Source organism: Argentina silus (assembly GCF_951799395.1).
Source record: "Argentina silus genome assembly, chromosome: 17".
NCBI lineage: Eukaryota > Metazoa > Chordata > Actinopteri > Argentiniformes > Argentinidae > Argentina > Argentina silus.
This window is the reverse complement of record NC_139671.1, coordinates 6,024,073-6,046,675: the sequence shown is the minus strand read 5'-3', so window position 1 is coordinate 6,046,675 and position 22,603 is coordinate 6,024,073. Positions and strand designations below refer to the sequence as shown.

The following is a 22,603-nucleotide window of genomic DNA, read 5'->3' as shown; positions in this document are numbered from 1 at the left end:
CTCTCCCTACCTCACACACTCGCTCTCCCCACCTCACACACACACTCGCTCTCCCTACCTCACACACACTCGCTCTCCCTACCTCACACACTCGCTCTCCCCACCTCACACACACACTCGCTCTCCCTACCTCACACACACTCGCTCTCCCCACCTCACACACACTCGCTCTCCCCACCTCACACACACACTCGCTCTCCCCACCTCTCACACACTCGCTCTCCCCACCTCACACACACACTCGCTCTCCCTACCTCACACACACTCGCTCTCCCTACCTCACACACACTCGCTCTCCCTACCTCACACACACACTCGCTCTCCCTACCTCACACACACACTCGCTCTCCCTACCTCACACACACACTCGCTCTCCCTACCTCACACACACACTCGCTCTCCCTACCTCACACACACTCGCTCTCCCCACCTCACACACACTCGCTCTCCCTACCTCACACACACTCGCTCTCCCTACCCCACACACACACACACACACGCACACACACACACACACACACACACACACCTGGGTCTCGCTGCATGAGAGATGCAGACGCACACACACACACACACACATACACACACAGTTCATAAAAAAAGGCACTCATTCACTGTCTCACTGACACACACACACACACACACACACTCTCATCAGACTGAATTTGACTGTCTGCTGTCACGGCGACCCTTTCGGGGCGAGGGCACTGTCTTCACCCATTTCCCTCTACATTGCATTACCATTTCCTATTACCCATTTCCTATTTTAGGGCATTTCTGCTTTATTGGGGTAGAGACAGTAGAGATTGACAGGAAGGATGGGAGAGAGAGGAGGGATGACATGCAGGATGGGTTGAGGGTCGGAATCGAACCAGGAACCTTGTGATTACGTGGTGTGCGCATTAGTGTGCTACGCCACTAAGCGCCCATAGTGTCCTGATTCTGAACGTAGCCATCGCAGCCCTTCCTTAATCCTCCCCCCCCCCCCGGGTCAGGGACAGTGTGAGGAGCACAGAGGACAACGTACACACACACACACACACACACACACACACTCTCTCTCTCTCACATTCACACTCTCTCTCACAGCACCCACACACACATCTTGGGGGTCACATGTTTTTTTTCTCATGTGTTTGTCTAACCTGCCCTGTCATAAGAGTTATATATATCGATTGGGCACATCCCACCACCCCCCACCCCCCTCCAATTGAGTGTACCAAAAGAACCCTGACTTTTGCTCACTGATGTGTTTTGTGCGAGTGCGTATCATGGTTCAGTGTTGTGACCTGAAACTCCTACCCAGTGATTTATGGACTCAATCTCAGGCAGGAAAAAAAAATATTACCTAAAGAAATGACAGGCGAAGAAAATGAAAAGCTGTAATTAGTGACTAATTATCTGTCTTGGCGGTGGGTGATGCACGTGGCTCTGTGCATGAGGGGGAGTTATACACCCTGTCTATTACACCTCTGGCCCTGCAACATGCTATGGCACGTGTCTCACACACGCACACACACACACACACACGTGCAAACACACACAAACCATAAAGTCATGTCTCCTTATCATATTTTGATTGTGTTTTTTTCCTCTCTCTCTGCTCTCTCTCTCTCTGCTCTCTCTCTCTCTCTCTCTGCTCTCTGTCTGTCTCTCTCTCTGCTCTCTTCTCTCTCTCTCTCTCTCTCTCAGATGCAGACAGGCAGGATGCCATTAACCTGTTCCTCCAGATGTACCAGCCTTCAGAGTGGAAGCCTCACCTGTGGGAGCTGCCCACTGACTTCTACCTGCACCACAGGAACACCATAACACTCCCCCACGACAGGCGCAGGTACTGTACTCTCTCTACCCCTCTCTCTCTCTCTCTCTCTCTCCCCCCCCTCACTCTCTCTCTGTACCCCCTCTCTCTCTCTCTCTAACCCCCCTCTCTCTCTCTCTACCCCCCCTCCCTCCCTCCCTCTCTCTCTCTACCCCTCTCTCTCTCCCCCTCTCACTCTCTCTCTGTGGACACACACACACACAAACACACCTGGGTACACACACACACACACACACACTGCTTGGGGGGGGGGGGCGGGGTAGGAGTGCGGGGTTGGGGTCCAGTCTCCTAAAAACACCCACTGCGTTTGTCTTTCTGCCGGTGCTGAACAGCCTGACCGGGGGAACTCACACCCTCATACACCCGATAACGAGCAGCTTAGCTTCCAGAGGCTAGGCTACGCCTGTCTAGGCCCTGGGCTTTCGCAGAGAGGTGTGATTGGGTTCGAGTCAGCGGGAGCGCCAGCCTGCCATTGCCACCTGGAGACAATGCCGGGGGCCGGCTTTCCAACGGGTTTTCCTCGCCAAAGGAAAGGAGGCACTCTAGACTGTGGTGTTCGGAACAGTAGGCTCACATGGGCTAGGTGTAGGTGTAGTGAGGGGGCAAGGGGTTTGTCTCTGTGTGTGTGTGTGTGTGTGTGTGTGTAACACCATACGTTATGGAAGCCACGTCATTATTCGCTGACCCTGTGGATTTGTGATTTGCACCTCTCTGGGGGCTGGGAGTGCAGTTAGTGTGTGTCCCCACTTACCCTGGATCTCTCTCACTCCTCTCTCTCTCTTCTTTCTCTTTATCGGCGTTGACCCCGACCCCCCCCCCCCCTCCTCTCCTCCTCCTCCTCCTTCGTTCACCATTTTTCTCTCGCTCCTCCAGAACTTACTGTCCTCCAGCAGCCTCCTCTGCTTCCCTATTGTCCTCTTGCCCTTTTTAAGCACTTATCCCCCTCTTCCTCTCATCTCCTCTCCTACCTACATATGAACCCCACTCCATGAATGTTCTCTCTCTCTCTCTCTCTCTCTCTCTCTCTCTCTCTCTCTCTCTCTCTCTCTCTTTGTGTTCTAACCCAGTTCTGGGTGACCTGTGCCAGTCCTTTATGCCTCTCCTTACAGCCAAATTGCCCGTCCACGAGTCCATTTAGTGACAATGGGGGAAAAGGACGTCCAGCTCTAACTACCATGATAAACGGCGTGGTGTGGAAACCTAACCCATTTCAGTCCGCCACAGACCCTAACCCTGATGGGCTAGGTGCCACATAAACACCAAATAATAACCGTCGCTATCGCGCAAAATTGGCCTTATTGAATAAAAGGCTGTTTTCAATGGTTGTCTCCGACCGAATCCAATTTTTCATATCTGGGTTATGGAATGTACTGTTATTGTGGACACGGAGAGGCAGAGAAGCAAAACATCAACCCCATTCAATGTTTTTATTTATTTTTATTTTGATGTAATCTTGTTTAATGTGTTGTGGTGACCTTGTTCTTTTTGTTTAGCTACACGTACTGGTGGTCTGAAGGGATCTTGGCCTACCTCCCCCTGCCCTACGACGAAGGTATTTATTCTGGCATCTGAGTTAAGCGTACGGCCTACATACAGTGCCTTTCGGAAAGTATTCAGACCCCATTCACTTTATCCACATTTTGTTGTGTTATAGACTCAATTTAAAATGGATTAAATTAAAAGAATTTGCCACACACAATACCCCAGAATGACAAAGCGAAAACACCTTTTTTGATATTTCAGTACATTTATTAAAATTGAAATACAGAAATACCTTATGTACATAAGTATTTAGACCCTTTGCTATGACGCTCTTAAAATTAGCTAAAATGCAAAAATGTCATCAACAAATCACTTAATAAGTTGAATTGAGTCCATCTTAATGCAAGGATAATAGTTCATGTAATTTTGGAATTAATATCTTTGTTTTTATAGGGTCTGTGATTAGCATAGGAATCAATTACACATTGTGTAGATTAGGATGTCGCTACCCACTCAAATTTCATAATTTTCTCTTGATCCTGACAAACTCCCCAGTCCCTGCCAGTGACAAACATACCCATAACATGATCCAGCTACCACTATTCTTCACACAAGAGATGGTGCAGAAACTATATTGCATGTGCTGAATTTGCACCAAACTTGCTATGTAGTAAAACCAAATAAACACATTTCCAGCCACTTTCTTTGGTGTATCACTTGAATTCATTGTTGCAAACACAATTATGGATATGAGAGAGATTATTTTCCATTAAGGGATTCTTTTTGGCCACTTGGTTATAGACCAATTGTATAGAGTGACTGAGATGATGTTGTCTCATCGACTGTGCTTTTTCCTCTCTGCCATTCAACTTTGTACATTTTTGTAAGTCTCCCCAGGCCTCAGGGTCTCATTCCTGAGCAGTTTTGTTCCTCTCCATTTGCTCAGTTTGTAATGACAACCTGATCCACACGGTGTGTAACTGATTTGCAAATCAGAGACCCTATAAAAACAAAGATATTAATTCCAAAATTACATGAACTGTGTGTGTGTGTGCGTGCGTGCATCCTAATCTCTCTGTGTGTTCAGTCCCATGTGAGGAGAACATGAAGAAAGTGGGGGTGAAGAGGGTGAACCGGTATGACGAGAGCATCGACACGTACACAGAGTTCTTCAAGCCCTATGAGCTGACCTCCTTCGACGACACCTTCTGCATCGCCATGACCAACTCTGCACGGTCCGCTTACAGACACAGTTAACACACACAAACCTTACCCTCTCTTCAGTTGCTTTTCTGAGATGGTGGAATCGGTCTATTTTGGGCAGCTGCATTGATGGTTGCTTTAAGCTTTGAATAGAAATCACTTGGGTTAGAAATCGAGAAGGCATTAATTTGGACGGTAATCCCATACTTGTTTGATAGACATTGAAAGGCATTACGGTATTTGGACTGCAAACACTCAGATAATCACAAATGTCTTATTGTATTGTGTGTATTTGTTTACATTTCAGCCCTCTCAAATGCTGGGATTTGGAATGTGTCTGGGACAACCTTTACCTGTTGATTCTCAGAGAATATGACCTATAAAATGCCCAAAGATCTGAGAACAACTTTCTTACCTTATCATAACACAACATACAGTACCAGTCAAAAGTTTGGACACACCTTCTCATTCAGTGGTTTTTCTTTATTTTTTATTATTTTCTACATTGTAGATTAGTATTGAAGACATCAAAACTATGAAGGAACACGTGTGGAATGATGTAGTCAACAAAAAAGTGTTAAACAAACCAGAATATGTTTCATATTTTAGATTCTTCAAAGTAGCCACCTTTTGCTTTGATGACAGCTTTGCACACTCTTGGCAAGGTGTGTCCAAACTTTTGACTTGTACTGTATAAGGTTGTTTTAGTTAATGTCTTTGTAAACAAACACTGTATACTGTAGCTTTGAAATATGTTACAAACAAAAGAACAAAAAAAAGATAATTTCAATCTCATCTACTGTTGCATCCAGAGCTCTGATTATGAATTTGGGAGCAGTCACATTTCCCCCGGGCCAGCCGTTTGGCTGGAAAACCAAATGAAGGATTGTACCTTGAAGATGTTGTTGCTGGGATGCTGATGTGTCTCTCCTCTCTCTCTCTCTTTCTCTCTCTCTCTCTGTGTCTGTGAAGGGAGTTTATGCCCAAGACGGTGGGAATGGACCCCAGCCCCTTCACGGTGCGCAAGCCAGAGGAGACGGGGAAATCTGTGCCAAGGTGTGTCTGTGTGGGTGTCTCTGTGTGGGTGTCTCTGTGTGTGTGTGTGTGTGTGTGTGTGTGTGTGTGTGTGTGTGTGTGTGTGTGTGTGTGTGTGTGTGTGTGTGTGTGTGTGTGTGTGTGTGTGCGTGCGTACTGGTACATGTGCAGCTGTTGTTTTTGTATTTTTCTGTTCACTGCATAGATCAGTGGAGTAGACTGATGAAATCAAAAACAAGACCTTCCTCTTCCATTAGCTGACTCAGGCATACACACACACACACACACACACATACAAACACACACAATCATAAACAAACTCTCTCAGCCCTCCCTCCCTCCCCACTCGCTCGCTCTCTCAAAAACAGACAATTTGTTAAACCGCATCCTGTTTTTGCATTAATATTTAATACTTCAAAGGGTAAAGGGATGTTTTACTCTCTTACTGGTTAGTGGCGGTGTTTATTCATTTATTATTTACACCAATGCTCAATAACACCGCCTCTTCATTCATGACTTGAGTGTCCGGTGTTATTTTCTTGAGCAAGACAAATAAGAAAGGTGACCAGATTGTGGTTGTGTTGCCACAAGTGAGTGAGTGAGTGAGTGAGTGAGTGAGAGAGAGAGAGAGAGAGAGAGGTACATTGTTGAGTTAAGCTGGAGCAGAGGGAGTGTATTTACTGAGATGTCCAGAATCTTCCATAACAGCTCCAAAAAAAAAAAAAATACACTTCTAGGTTCCATCAGCGACAGTCAGTCAGTCAGTTATGTTATATATGGTCTATATTGTAAATGGCTTGCATTAGTCTGTGAACAGCAGGATCTGTCATCGATCACAGCTGTTGGCATTACTATTATTAACGTTTTATTGAATAGTTGATGCTTTGTTTACTGTTTTTGTGTTTGTTGTTTGTTATTTTTGGGTCGGAATTAAAAGGATTTTAAAAGGATTTTACCACCAACAAAATCATGCAGTTTTTTTTTGTTTTTATTCGCCCATTCGTCCTGTATTTCATATTTGACGATGTACCCACGCTTTGTCATGGGGTATGTCGACATGGGCATGTGTGTGCACTGTAGGCTGCGGTGCTAGACCACCGGACCACCCCAGGCCTCATGGTCACACACAGTTTTAAAATGGTTATTAGGTTTTGCCAGATATCTTGCGTTCATGATGCTACATACGTGACAATGATTATGAATCAAACGGCTCTCTGTAGGAAAGGCAGTTTTTCCCTTCGGTTAGCTTAGAATCACGTCATGTCCTGACTCATTCATATGCATAATGTATTACTGAAGTTCATTTGACGGCTAACCATATTCCACGTGTGTGGTGTGCACTCCTCCAATATAAAGCAGTTATTTTTTTACAAAGATAACAATTTGTCAGATAATCCTTTCTGCGGATTTATATTCGAAATTCGTCTACTTGTAAAATCGGCTAAAACACGATGTTGTGATCTTAGATTTTGTAGAACAAAACAAGTACATGGGGACAAAGTTGGTGACACAGCAGTAGTTTCTCATTGAGGCCAAAAGGGGCCGTGGCCATTCTGGTCTGTTTCTGTGGGTTTCGTGGCGTTCTAGGAAGTCACCGAGAGTTGGGGCCTCTGGGAAACCTTTTGGTTTCTACTCTTGTCTGTCGAGTTGGGACTCTTTACTAGAAAACCTTTAATGTATACTCTGTGCCTGTCGTTTTCTTTATCAGAAAGGCTCTCAGAGCTAGCCAGCTAGCTAGCCTCTTGACCATCTTTCTTCCTCAAGGGTTGTAATCGACACGTTTCGGAGCTTTGCCATGGCAGTAAAGAGCCTCCCTCTTCTTTTTTTCTGAAGGGGCTTTTTCCTCGAAGCTTTCTGTATTGCTCCGTTTCAACAGCGTTGTGTGAGGAGTACTTCAGAACGAAGGACAAGGCTTTAGTTTTTTGTGTTGTCGAGTCGGTACGTCAATGTCACTCAGGCTCTTTCCTTCCCTTCACTGTTCAAAACTGTCTGGTTTTTTTGGGGGGGCGGTTTTGTGAAATACTTGAATGTGTTCAAAGCTATTCTGTATCGTGTCTCTCTTTCTTCTATTCATTCTTTTCATTCTTGTTTTTGGTTTTTCTTGTCTGTTTCGTTGTCTTGCCTGAACCTTGAGATCTGTTATAAACAAGAAGACAAACACAAATAAACAAACAAACAAACAAACAAACGAATCTCTGGCCACAGAGTGGGGTTGAGCTCAGTCTCTCATGTTCCCTGTGCTGTGGTCACGGTCACCTCATGGTCTGTTCAAACAGTGACCACACAGTCTGGGCTCATCACCTTATGCACTCACGGTCAAACATGTGGTCCACTAACGGTCCCCTTATGGTCGATATCTCCAGATTTCATCTCTGCTTTCAATCGTCCACTTGCAATATGTCTGTTCAGCTCTCTCTCTCTCTCATACACATACACACACACACACACACATACACACACACACACTCTGCCCCCATTCCCCTTAACCCTACAGTCTTGACCCACCATTACCTTCCCCAACGCCTCTCTGGAAAACAAACAGCAGCGGCATACGGAACCGCCGTCGATATGAATACGTATCTTAAAGGGGATATTTGATATCGATAAAAATACGTATCTTAAAGGGGATGTTTATCTCCCTAGTATTCCCATTGTGTTTCCTACCCCGTCTCTCTCTCTCCACTTTCAGCAACAGCCACACACACACACACACACACACCATCAATAACGGTCCGTGTCTCCCCCCCCCCCCCCCCCCCTGTCTGTCTGTCTGTAGCAACAAGAGCAGTAAGGAGGAGACGGTGCTCCAGAGGAAGGTGGCGGCCAGCGCCCCCCCGCCCCCCAGCGAGGAGGCCATCTCCAGCAGCTCCGAGGACGACTCGGAGGAGGACCGGGAGGACGACGGCACCACCGTGTCCCAGCGCTCCACCCCCGTCAAACTGGCCGAGTCCGGGGAGAGCGTCCGCACGCAGGAGGTAATGGGGCGCCGTTTACTGTATATTAACACACACACACACACACACACACACACACACACACACACACACACCAGACCGGTGATGTGACAAGGTTACCTTCTACATATAAACACACATTGATATATACACACAAATACACACATGTACACATATGTGTGCATACCACACACACACACACACACACACACACACACACAGAGCTCACATGCCAAAGCTCAAACATCCAATTCATCGACAATCATTTATCTATGTAACCACAAAACATTGACCAGATAAGGTCATCTTATATCGGCAAATTGTACGGTCCCAGTCTCTTTGACAAGCCAATCACATGCCAATCACAAGCCAATCAGGGGGATTCAGTCCCACTCCGTACCCAGAGATCCTGAGGGAGTGAAATGTCGCCTGACATCGATATTGAACTGTGGAAGTGAAAGGGGTTACCTAGAGACGGACTTGTTCTGCGGTGTATAAAACACACTCCGTTTCATTCTTTTGGCGAGGTTGTCACGTTTTCACCACTGGAGATGTGTCTTCTCCTCCTCAACTCCTTCAGAGCTGATGAGTTTTCTCTCCTCTCCTCTCCTCTCCTCTCCTCTCCTCTCCTCCTCTCTCCTCTCCTCCTCTCCTCTCCTCTCCTCTCCCCTCCTCTCCTCTCCTCTCTCTCTCGCTCTGGCGTTTCTCTCATGTTCTCCAGCTCTCTGCTTCTCTCTCCTACAGTCCGACCTTTGCGAGAAATGAGACCGAGGCTTTGTTTGAGAGCTACAGCCACCCACGCCTCTTAAACCCCCCCACCCCCCAAAACACGACGCCACTAACTCCTCTGACAGACAGTAGGCTGCTGACTAATCCAGAGAGAACACGCATCGCTTTCATTGACCTGTGAAAGGTAACCAAACTCTAGATTTGGACTAATATTTTGATTCTTGTATAATTTAAGATTTTGATTTTCAAGATGTATTTTAGGCTGTTGGACCGATTTATCATTGTATTAATTTAAAATATATTAATTTCCACGTCCAGTCCATTTCGGGGGGACTGTCACCTGTTGATGAATCTACTCAAATGAATACACACGAGACGGTTCCTTTTTCATGTGCACACGCACACGCACACACATACACACATCAGCAACAAAAGAGGACTGACGTCCCCCGCGTATGACTCAAGGTCTCTCTCCATGTTGCCGGGACAACAGGAGTGTTGTGATTGTGCTCCCTGGTGAAGGAGCTAGGGGAGGGGAGGGGGGGGGAGGTGGAATCTGAAATGAGGAGAATGTGAGCTTGAGCAGGGCAGGAGCCCCGTGGTAGCAGGGCAGGAGCCCCGTGGTAGCAGCTACGCCAGTCTGGTGAGATGTACAGTACCAGTCAAAAGTTTGGACACACCTTCTCATTGAATGTTTTTTTTTATTTATTGTTATTATTTTAGACATTGTAGATTAATATTGAAGACATCAAAACTATGAAGGAACACATATGGAATTATGTAGTAAAAGAAAAAGTGTTAAACAAACCAGAATATGTTTCATATTTTAGATTCTTTCATAGTTTTGATGTCTTCAGTATTAATCTACAATGTAGAAAATAATAAAGAAAAACCATTGAATGAGAAGGTGTGTCCAAACTTTTGACTGGTACTGTATATATATATTGTACATATATACACACTGACCAAGCACTTTATTACGTGCATATATCTGTGTGTGTATGTGTGTCTGGCATTTACATAAGACATGGGGGGGGGGGGACTTTAGGCCTCTGTCACAAATACTCATAGACCCATATACACTCACCAAACACTTTCTTAGGAACACCTGTACATCTTCTCATGGTGGAGGTAGTGGAACACCTGTACATCTTCTCATGGTGGAGGTGGTGTCATGCTGTGGGGAATGTTTTCTTTGGGCCTGTTAATACCAATCAATCATCGCTTGAATGCCACAGCCTATTTGAGTATTGTTGCTGACCATCTACTTCCCTTCATGGCCACAATTAACATGATAATTCACTATGTCACAAAGCAAAAGTCATCTCAAACTGATTTCATGAACAATGACAATGAGTGCAGTGTTGTTCAGTGGCCTTCCTGACCGAATGCATTTGTAGTATGTATTTCAATGAGTTGTTTTCCCAGACTTGACTCAGACCTAAGGTGTCACCAGGGAGTGACAGGCCTTGGCCTGAATGGGTTTTAGTACAAGCGTTTACATGAGAGAGAGAAATTACAAGTCAACCCGTTCTCCGACTGTAAGTTACTGCTTCAGTCTGCATTCTACCGCCCCTTCCTACAGGCCAGCTGGTTTTGAACTGCTCGCTCGCTCGCTCGCTCCCTCCCTCCCTCCTTCCTTCCTTCCCTCCCCTCCCCTCCCCTCCCCCCTCTCATATCACTGTTGAGTCCACTGATGGACTGGATGGTGGATGGTGTGTTGCTCTCTCTCTCTCTGAGGTAAATAGTACTGGTTTTCCAGCCAGTCACACTCTCCTTCCATGTGGAGTCCCAGGTGGTCTAATCTGGTGTTTACCACTGTGACCCTGACCCAGATTCATTCACTAACAAATCAATAAGAGATAAATGATAAAGATAAAAATAAAATTTAAAAAAAGGCAATCGAAAAACCACACCACACTCTTGAAAAGAAGAGAACCACATTGGATGCAGCCCACCAATGACGCACACAGGGACCCATAAAAACACAATTGTCCCCCCCGCCAACCTCCCCCCCCCAACCCGGCAACCTGTTGCCATAGTGAAGCGATGCTGTGCCACATTGGGTCGTTGCACAAGCAGCAGTAACCCAGGTACAAGGGTCTTATTGACTGACGGCCCCCCCTGGCCTGAAGACGCTAAACAAGGAGGTGTGTGTGTGTGTGTGTGTGTGTGTGTGTGTGTGTGTGTGTGTGTCACATTTCGCCTTCCTCGAGTGCCGCCGCACGAGATGGTTGTGTATGCATTTCTTTTAATTCATTCCCTCCCACATGGGACTCTCTCCTGCTCGTCCCTGGTCCCCACTGACAGCCCTGCTGAATGCCGTGAAAGGCAGCCTAAGGACATTGAGTACGAGATAAGACTGCATAAACGTATGTCTTCATAAACTCATTACCCTGCGTTTGTCTTTTCTTTCTTTCTTTCTTCTTTTTTTTTGTCTTTATGATTTCTAAGATATTTTCTTAACTTGGGGCCCCGGAACGGCGAGTCAGTCATGAATATTTTTGGGGGCGAGCGCGGGGTGGCTCACGTGTTTTGGCGCGTGCTCCCCCACACACGTGTGTCTCGTGGCCCTGCCTCTCAGCCTGTCCCCGAGAATGGATCGCCGGCATGCCAGAAAAACGCTAAACTGATCAAATATTTAAGCTTCTGATCATTACCCCTAGCTCGCTGCATAATTACACACCCTGATTTCATACTCCCGTGTGTGTGTATATTGTGTGTGTATATGTACTGTGTGTGTATATTGTGTGTGTGTGTGTGTATATTGTGTGTGTGTGTGTGTGTGTATATTGTGTGTGTGTGTGACTGCATGCACAATACTGTACGTGTGCTCGATTATATACGTGTTTGCACAGCTTCAATCTTTTGGATCTGGTCCTGCCAAACCCCCCCAAACCTCCAAACCCCCTGAAACCACCACCTCTCTATCTCCACCTCTCTCTCACGCGGCAGCCTGAATCAATACCCCCTTTGAGTGGAAATAATTTTAAAAAAAAACACACATTATGTTTCCACATATCCCTGCTGCTCTACCGTTCCTGGAGGGATATGATCCAGTCATCGCGTGCTTCAAAAAGACCAGCGCAACAGCTGCTGATGTGACGCATCTCCCTCCGGCCCCAGGCAGACTGTGGAAGGACAGAGAGGCCGTTCCTCCCCATACACACCTGGCATAATGACACTTTGTCCATTTTCACCTCGGGCTCTTGACAGTTTCGGGGGGGGAAAAGAAGCGGTTCCAATGTATTCTGTTTTTGATGTTTGTGGGAGTTTTCCAGTATCTCTGTTGATAATGAAGCACACTGCAGTACCCACTAACCCCCCCCCCCCACACACACACACACACACCACCACCACCCACCCCTATAGGGACAAACACACACCTCTCAGGAGAGCAGTTCAGTATGTGTGAAAATGTTCTCCTCACTTTCTCTCCCCGGTGACGGAACGGTACCGTACAGAATGTCGACACAGCAGGCTTTTATACAAGTCCCAAGAAAACCATGTCCTTCTCTTTCACTTTCACAAACCATCTTCTTCTTTTTGTCCTTCTTCTTCTCCTCCTTCTTCTCCTTCTTCTTCTCCGCCACCTCCTCCTCCTCTCATCCCTGACCTCTATCCTCCCTTCTCATCCCTTCCACAGGATGCCCAGCAGCAGCCCATGAGGGAGTCCTACGGACTCAACCTGGCTGATCTTCCTGCAGAGGAAGATCTGCTTATATACCAGAGGTGAGACATAGACACACACACACACACACACACACACACAGGCTAATGGAAGATAACCAGGTCAGGTGAGATTGAGAGATAGCAATGTTATGTTTGCAATCATGGTGACACTGTATACTAAATAGTGGAAATGTACAGAAGATTGACCTACATGTACGCTCCTTGCTTCTACCACTACAATATATACCAGAAGTGAATAGGCCTCTCTATAGTCCTGGGTCCAATGTCCACCTCATCTCACTTTTATGATTGCCGTTGACCCACAGCGTCCGTAAAACACTCGAATCGTCAGTCATGTTTTGCGGTGTCACGTTGAAAGCGGTCCCCCGGTAAAACAGACCGAGTTAATGATTGATTTGTATGTGTTATTTTTATTTTTTTTGGTCTGTAACGAGAATACACCACCTCCTGTCCCCCGTGTCCCAGAAGCCTGCTGAGAAGATGGGGGAACAGGCCGTCCAATGTCACTTGTCCCCCAGGCTGTCCAATGTCACTGTAGGGGGGGGGGTTCTACAGGCCTCTATGGCACCATTGTCAAGATTCTCTCTCTCTTTCTCTCTCTCTTTTCTCTTCTCACTTGTTTCCAAAAAACACGGCGAACCGGCAAAGTGTTCTGTTCTTTGGACCAGAACTCTCTGTCTGACACAGACGGGAAAAAAGGTTTCGCTGTCTGCCGTCGGCACGGTCACACAGGTTCATAACACGTACTGTACCCCTCATCTCCCCCCCCACACCTCTCTTCGCCTTTGCATCTCCACCCCCCCCTCTCTCTCTTCCCTCTCTTTCCCTTTACCTCTCTCTCTCTCTCTTCACCTCTTTCCCTTTACCTCTCTCTCTCTCTCTTCACCTCTTTCCCTTTACCTCTCTCTCTCTCTTCAGCTCTTTCCCTTCGCCTCTCCATCTCTCTCTTTCTGTCTTCCTTCTCTTTCCCTTTTGCCTCTCCATCTCCATCTCTCTCTCTCTCTCTTCCCTCTCTTTCCCTTTTGCCTGTCCACCCCTCTCTCTCTCTTTTCCGCCCACTACTCTAGGAGCCGTGGGTAATTTTACTAATGGCCGCTGAATACTAGCGCTGTGCTCCTTATCCCCGCTTTAATGACATACATGAGGACATGCTCCTTCACCATGGACATGAGTCACTTTCATTTGGACAAAAGTTCATATTCATTTGGGAACGTTTTTCGAGCCATTATGGAGAACATCAGGGACACCAAAGAGGCTCCCACCGGTTGTTTGAATTTGCGAGTTGGAAGATTTAAGTGCGGCTTGTGCCGGAAGAGGATTTTTTTTTTAGCTATTTTTCTTTTTTGAATCTTTTTTAGCTTCATTTAAAAAAGGGAAAAGTGCCCTTATGGGAAATTAACTGAAAGTGATTTTTGCTAAATGAAGTACATTTCGCACTCGGTTGATGTTCAAGTCTTTCAACAGGCACACACACACACACACACACACACACAACGACACGCATGCGTGCGTGCGCCAAACACACGCGCACACACACACTCATCCACAAGTCTTTCACCAGGCACACACGCACAGCACATGTATGCACGCATGCCACACACACACACACACACACACACACACACTCACACACACATTCATACACATACAAGTCTTTTCAACATTGCTTTGATTCAACATTCCAAGTTGCAAGGCCAGATGTACAGTGAAGGACTTCTGACTGTGTGTATGAGAGAGGTTTGTTATGTAAGGCAACAACTGACTGGAATGGGGATTATGTAGATGTCATAGATATTGGAATATACTGTAGATATTGGAATCTCTCCAAGTGTGTTTCGCTCCTCTCTCTTCCTGTCTGTCTCTCTGCCTGTCTGCCTGTCTGTCTCTGTCTCACACACACTCACACACACACACACACACACAGCGGAGAGATATGAATCATGGGAACAATAAGGTATTGAGATTCTAAATCCCTCTCTCTGCTCATGGATGTCTATGTCTAACTCTGAGTCATATGAATGTTAGTCATATCGTCCTTCTCTCTCTTTTGTGTGTGTGTGTCCTACGCTCACGCGACTGAGACTCCACATGTTCGAAGCAGTGCAAAACTATAGTGTACAACAGTGTTTTTATATACGCCACTTAGCTGACGCTTTTATCCAAAGCGACTGACATTGCAGTGAGTGCATACATTTTTCAAGTCTATATGGTCCCGGCGGGAATCGAACCCCCACAACCCTAAGCGTTGTTGGCACCGTGCTCTACCAACTGAGCCACAGGAGGACCACAGCGTTTGTGAAATGCACTCATTTGACCTCATGTCTGGCTAAATGTTCCAATGTCTGCACTTAACAGGGTCATTAGAGTGCCAGTGAGGTGCTTTAGTCTATATGGTTAATTATGGCTTAACGGGGATACTGAAACCATCGCCCCAATGTTCTCTCAGTCGTTTTTAATGTTCTCATTTACATTTACATTTATGGCATTTAGCAGACGCCTTTATCCAAAGCGACTTCCAACAAATACAGATACAAGTGAGTGAATCATCTATCCATCAGTCATCGTAAGATAAAGTCATCGATGCTCGGACCAGGAGCCATAGCCAGTCACGATGCTAGAAGAAGGATTTTTATTTTTATTTTTTTTAAATTAACAGGAGAGAGACTTGTACAGGGGGGTTGTGGGGGTGAAGAGGTCTTTAGGAGGGACCGTTAAGATGTAGCCTGAAGAGATGGGTCTTCAATTTACGGTGGAAGATTCTCGTTATAATGTTTGCCGGTCAAATGGTACGGCCACGAGTTTATGCCATGAGCCAAGTTCTCACGACCAAGGAGAAGACGCCATCACGTCCCAATTTTTTATTAGACAATGGCAACGTGCACGTTGCGTTTCGAATACTCGAATACTTCCAAAATAATAGCTACTTCATTTCGTTCAAATTCGACGGTTTGGAACCGTGAAATTTGACAGAATACTCGGCAGAGCACTGGCAGAACCTGACCGGTGACCTGGAGAATTAAGCCTCAGTAGTATGAGACACTTTCATCGGTTGGAATCTACGGAACCGTCTACGTTTGTAAAAAAAATATCAACAACCAAAAAACCCGTATCCGCCAGGCTTTAGGGATGTTGTTTTTTTCCCATTGTTTTCATTGTTTATTTCCAGTAGCTACAGTCATTGAGTCGTGGTTATTGTGCCTTAGTCAAGGTTTTCTCTCTTCATGCTCTGTCATCATTCATTTCCTAAGTCTTCTTTGGAATGTTTGTCCAATGGTGGTGTTTCCTTGGTGACGCAGTGTTTGACGTGTCTGTGGTCCCACAGGTTTGCCCACCTCGGCCAGAACCAACACAAGGTAGAGAGAACCCAACCCACACACCTGGAGAACTTCATTAACCTGTAAGTGGACCCTCTGCGTGTCTCTCACACACACTCCCGCGCACACACACACACACACACACACACACACACAACCATGCACGCACAAACATACACACTCACGTGTACTGTACATACAGACACACACACTCGCTCTCTCTCTCTCATAACCTGGAGAACTTTGGCCAGTTTATTTGTGCATGTTCTATCTCTAATGAGCACACCAATACAACATCTGGAGGAATGGCTCAGTATGACGATCTCAGTGGCCTCAACGGAGCTTCTGGCCCGAAGACGACTTCTCATCATTGTCCTCCCACTCTCTCTCTCTTTCTCTCTCTCTCCTCTCTCTCTCTCTCTCTCTCTGTGTTGACCCTCCCCAACACATCGTGGACAGGGGGGTTTCAAAAGCAATGTGCGCTTCACACACACACACACTATCCATGACCAACCGTCTCTTGGGGATCTACAGTACCCCCCCCCCCTCTTCCTTTCATCTAGCTGTGCTCTCTCTATGCTTCCCAGGCATTAGACACTGGAGCCTCTACCACCGGGACCACAGTCAGACTGCCTTTAATACTCCTCTCTTGTCATACCGGGGGGGGGGGGGTCATCATGGGCCTGTCTGTGTGTGTCTAAGTAGTTTGTGCAGTGTGGTGATTGGGGTGACAGGGTTTTTCATGGGCCTTTTGTGTGTGTGTGTGTTTGTGTCTGTCTGTGTGTGTCTAGGTAGTGTGTGTAGATTGGGGTGACAGGGTTTTTCATGGGCCTTTTTCTGTGTGTGTGTGTGTGTGTGTGTGTGTGTGTGTGTGTGTACGTTAGGGTGACAGGGTTTCTCTGAGACCTATAAAACAACTCCTCCCACCACCCACCCAGAGATGTCAGTTATTACGATAGAGCCTGTTGCCAAAGCAACCCTTGCCAATTTGTTATGTGAATGTTGAAGTGGATGCATATAAATCGTCTTTGGGGAGAAGACCCCCCCCATGCACACACACGCACACACACACACACACACACATCTTGGTATTCAAGAATGAATTCCCTGCAGGTGTCACGTGTCCCGGTTATGTGGGGGGGGGTCTCCTCTCCTCCTCCCCAAAATATCACAGACAAGATGGGAGTCTGTACAGGAGAATGTGTTTGAGTGAAGGATAGATGTGAGGAGATGGTTGTTGTTGTTGTTGTTGTGAAATGTAATCGCACAGTTGGACATAGAATGGTTGCCATTAGAGGGCCAAACGTTTTCAGAGTTAGAGTGAGAGAGAGAGAGTGAGAGTTAGAGTGAGAGAGAGTGAGAGAGTGAGAGAGTGAGAGAGAGAGAGTTAGAGTGAGAGAGAGTGAGAGAGTGAGAGAGTGAGAGTGAGAGAGAGAGAGAGAGAGAGAGAGAGAGAGAGAGGTTTTCTCTGTGTTGTTGTGCTCTTTGCCTTCAGCTGAGACACACTCCTCCCCACGCCGTCAACCGCCTTTTCTGAAGATGACCACTTACGACCAAAGGGCAAAACAATAATGTGTTATCCGTTTCCAAAGAGAGAAGGGGGCGAAGGTTAAACAACACAAAATGCTACCCTACACACACACACACACACACACACACACGTGTGCGCAGACACGTGCTGGTGCCCGTGTACATATGCAGACACAGGCAAGTCTCATGATCATACATTAATACAAGATCAAATTAACCGAGAGGACACAGTGAGCTGCAGGGGTCCTTGGGCTTTTGTGTGTGTGTGTGTGTGTGTGTGTGTGTGTGTGTGTGTGTGAGAGAGAGTGAATTTTGTACTGGGTCGTGTGTGTGTGTGTGTGTGTGTGTGTGTGTGTTAGCGCTGTGTACTGACACCTGATATAGTTCTACACACTCTGTTTAACGCATCCATTCTATATAGAGGCCGTTCCTTCCATATGCAGCATGTGCTCTGTAGAGAGAGACGACCTGCAAGGCCACCAACCACAGATGAGTGGTTCTGTAGATGAGTGTGTTCAGCCCCATACAGTCAAGGCTGACCATGTGACCGCACTCTTGTCAAATCAAGCGGCATGTGTCACCGATTTTGCAGAACGTTGGATTTGATTCTTGGTGATGGCATCACAAAGGGATGTCGGCGGGGGAGGGGGGACAGGGGGGGGACGGGGACGCTCACGTCTTAAAATCATGTACCTACAGTAGTCGCCACTGTCTGTTCTCGTCACTGGCTTTCCTATAGAGACTTAAATAGCTTTGTTAGCCATCCCTCCCTGACTGGTCCCAAGTCAAGTGCGCTTCCAATGCGCATTTAGACGACACCCCCCCCACACACACACACACACACACATTCAGGGCTGAGCTGAAAGGGCATACACACCCTACTGGTGGAAAGAAGTAGAAAAAGAGAGGCAGAAGCAGTGGTTGGATAGGCTGTTGTAGGTGGACGGTGAGGCGTTCAGGGGTTACGGTCAGCCCAAGAAGTTCACATCTCTGACATCTATGACGACGTGTGTATGTGGGCGCGCACATACGCTTGTCAGTCGGTCCCCCCCCCCCCCAAGGCAGACGCGTCGCCTCCCACCGATGCCTATGCTCCCTAGGCTAACCATCTGCTCAGCTATTGGCTCCCGAGTCCTATAGACAGCCCGGGAGGGACGTGCCGACCGACCCAAACCCCCGGAGTCATCTGGAGAGTGTCTGTCTGGAGAAGGAAGACCCTGCCCGGACCCTGCCCCTGCTTCTCCCTTCTCAAAGTTCCTTGAAAGCTGGATCCATTTTTTTTTTCCCAGGTTACATACATGCACACACACACCTCCCACACACACATACTGTGCTTCTTCATAAACCACCCAGTTTCTCCCCCATCCTGGTGTTCCGAGTGTTACCAAACCTCAACTAGCTTTGGATGAAAAGGCAGCCTAAAGACACTGTGCCCCTCAATACACAAGGTACCCTCCAATGCTCTGCAATGACGTACAGTAGGGAGAATGAGAGAAAAACATGTTATGAGTCAGTGTGTTTACTGTGGAGAAAGTGGGTCAGTGTGCGATAACATAGCAACCAGAAGATGAGAGAGAGAGAGAGTTTTGATTACGTCTCAAGGATTGCAAAGCCACGTGTGTGTACTCATTGACACCTTCTAGTGTGATCGGAGCCTATAGACGACCAAGATATTAGCTTGTTTAAGCCGGTTCTGGAAGAGCATTCCCCGTTCATTTTGACCCATTTATTATTGTAATATCGCTTTACCGCAAATGCTTACAGTTAGTTTTTTTTCTTTCTGGTTTGTAAATCTAGCCAATATCTTTATCATGTGTTAACTGGTTTAATTTTTTTTTTTATAAAAATCGACCACTTTCATTAAACGCTTATGTCAAAATGAATGAATAAATGTCGTCCGGAACTGCCACGTGAAAGGCACCTCGCCACACTATTTCACCAGGTCATGCAAATTAGAAACTTCCTCAACTAAAACAATTGGTTAGATTTTTTTTCTTACTTTTTTTTTTTCGTTCTTTTTCGTTGTTTAGAAACAAAGTGGAAACGAGGGATTGTGTGAATGGCGTTTGATGGCGTCCGTTAAGCTGTACTGAATGTCCGACTGTCTGTCCTTGTTCATTTGCTTTGCGCTGACTCACCGGATGCACGTGGCACAAGCCCCATTGGCTTACATCCACGAGTATAGTCCGTGATGTTTTCTCCAAGGTTTTCAAAAGGTTTGAAGTACGTGTAGTGTCTACTTTTCCCCCGTCAGATTGTGAAGAGGAGAAATGGTAACTTCTTATTGTGAAGAGGAGAAATGGTAACTGTTAGAATATCAATGTTCTTTTAGAAATTTGCAAAATGTTCCTTCCTCTCCGAGTGTTAGTCAGACGTGACCGAGTAGATATCTGCCAACTTTCCATCCAACATCGTTTTTTTTTGTTGTTGATACACCTCTCCTCTTTTTTTTTTTCTTTCTCCTACCATCCCCCACTCTCCCTTTCCCTCTCTACCCCTCTCAAGGGTGCCAGTGTCGTGCTTCGAGGAGGACAGTATTTACGAGGTGGAGCTCCCGCGGGTGGACAAGGACAGCAGGGAGGTGTTCGAGGGCCATGTGCTGACGGGGCAGGGCCAGGTGAGGGCGCTGTGCAGGGAGGACGTGCTCATGTACAGAGAGTACATCAAGAACAGGTACATGTGAGGGAAAGGACCACATCTCAGCTGTCCACTTAGACCAGGTTCCCGTGTTTCCGACCGCTTCTCAACCGCACACCCTATGAGGAGAGATGTCTGTGCTACGCCTTGTGGGAGGGGGGGGGGGGGACCCCACCTGAACTGTGCTCAGCTTAACCCTAACCCCCCTGCAGGAGACACTTCCTAAGGGCCTCCACTTTAGCTGTTAAGGACCTCCATTTTGGCTCTAAGGCCTTCTACTTTAGCTGTTAAAGACCTCCATTTTGGCTCCAAGGTTTTCACAGTAACTTTCCCAAGCCACTGTGGCAATACACATTGATTCAACCATATTCTGCCAGGAGAAGGATCGTCCCAAAATAGACCTCATTTAGAGGGAAGGACATTTTGGGCTCATTTCTTCAAGTGGCAGAACGGTAGTCGTTTTTATTGCTTGCTTTAATCTTCCACTGTTGAGTATTATTTTTAGTCATGCTGATGTACAGAACTTAGCCTTCCAAGGTTAACCAAAAAACTGTGTTGCTGTGCCTTTTTATTTGTACATTTTCTTTCTCATCTCCCATTTTAATTGTATCCCTGCCTTTTAGAGACCTGTGTTTTTGGTTTGTTTCTTTACAACCTTAAAGGGACATTTCACCCTTATTTTGTTTTACTTTGGGGCTAGTTCACAGTAGAAATATGGGTGAAATGTCCTTTCTAAGTTTTTGGATTTAATGTAAGAATGTTGGATAAAAGAAACTTGTATAATGTTTACAAAATGACTGAGTTGATTTGAATCCAATCCTTTCGTTATGTTACATTTTCTACTTTTTAATTGTCATTAAATGCTTATTCGTTTGGATAACTGCCTTATGGTGAATTATGCTTCCCAGTGAGTGTGCAGCTCTATATTAAAGTTATTTATTTATTAAATGTAATTGATGTGTGATATTTTGTTTTCAGTGATGTGCATTTCATATTGGGGAGTGGTTTGGGTGGATTGAGAGTGGTGTCTGTTCCCACAGGTACAGAAGTCATTTACAAAGTGATAACCTGCATTCTACCATTCTTTCTTATCCTTTTATCTCCTCTTCTGCTGTGACCATACACCAAAACTTCACAGAAACACACAACATATACTATCCTTTTATGAGGGTGAGGAGAATCTTTTTTCCTTCAGATTGTGACCTACATCTCTGTCTTGCTCTCACTCGCTTTCTCTCTCTCCCTCTGAATCACAGCCTCTCTCTGCTGCTCTTGTCTCGCTCTCTCCTTTTTACTCTGTTCTCTCTTTCTCTCTCTCTTTGTCTCTCTCTCTCTCTCTCTCTCTCTTTGTCTCTCTCTCTCGTGCGGCTCAGAGTGGTTTACAGCCCACAGGTGTCAGACAATGTAAGGTGAACTGGCCTTCTCACACCCCCTCTCTCTTTGTCATGCCACACACACACACACACACTTTCTAACTCCATGGAGTAATGCACAGTCTCTCTTTCTCTCTCTCTCTCACACACACACATACACACACACACACACACTCACTCTAACCACTAGTCTACCAGGTCTCGTCGAATGCCTCGTGAGTCTCGACACGGGGATAGAAGGGGGAGGAAGGCAGGAGGAAAAAGGCTCTCGTGGCACATGGGAAAGAGCTGGAGTAATGGAGGAGTGGACTGTTATTAGCTCTTATTAAGCCCACGTTTATGCCAGGAGGTAGAACAATAGGAGAGAGGGAGAGAGAGAGAGAAAGAAAACGTGCAATCCTTCGCTCACATTTCTGGTTGGTGCTCTGACACTGCCTGTCTGGAGAGATAAGAACAACCTACAGATGTCAGAGCACACATCACCTCTTTATCATGACGGGTATACATTGGAGGCCTGCAGGTGAGAGCAGGGCTTTCTGGGGGTTGGAGTCTTATGATTTGTGACTCTTCTCCCCCAAAGTGTGCATTATTTTAGACTTCCGTCAGATGTTCCGTCAGATTGGTTTAGGCTTGGGCTTTGATGACCTCCACCATTCCTTTCCTGCTAAATCCAGACACACTTTCAGGAGGAAGGAAGAGCATTAGACTGCTTCCTTTGTTAAGGCTTGTTACCTGGTAAAGGTAGGCTACACCATTACAAGCCAACAGGTACTGTAGACTACAACTACGGCAAGGCAATTGGGTCAAGGAGTACACCTGCTTCTTTCTGAATCT

At 46.3% G+C, this 22,603-nt stretch overlaps 1 protein-coding gene across 1 annotated transcript in view; it reads left to right on the top strand.

Annotated features, from left to right (window-relative positions):
• fig4a (FIG4 phosphoinositide 5-phosphatase a) overlaps positions 1 to 21,349 on the top strand; it is a 46,574-nt gene extending 25,225 nt beyond the window's left edge. The window contains exons 16-23 of the mRNA XM_083689137.1: positions 1,693 to 1,831; positions 3,313 to 3,371; positions 4,389 to 4,536; positions 5,477 to 5,560; positions 8,316 to 8,514; positions 12,869 to 12,954; positions 16,238 to 16,312; positions 20,265 to 21,349. Coding sequence (XP_083545263.1) covers positions 1,693 to 1,831; positions 3,313 to 3,371; positions 4,389 to 4,536; positions 5,477 to 5,560; positions 8,316 to 8,514; positions 12,869 to 12,954; positions 16,238 to 16,312; positions 20,265 to 20,442 — 968 coding nt within the window. The 3' untranslated portion in view covers positions 20,443 to 21,349. The remainder of the gene's footprint in view (positions 1 to 1,692; positions 1,832 to 3,312; positions 3,372 to 4,388; positions 4,537 to 5,476; positions 5,561 to 8,315; positions 8,515 to 12,868; positions 12,955 to 16,237; positions 16,313 to 20,264) is intronic.
• The last annotated feature ends 1,254 nt before the right edge of the window (positions 21,350 to 22,603 follow it).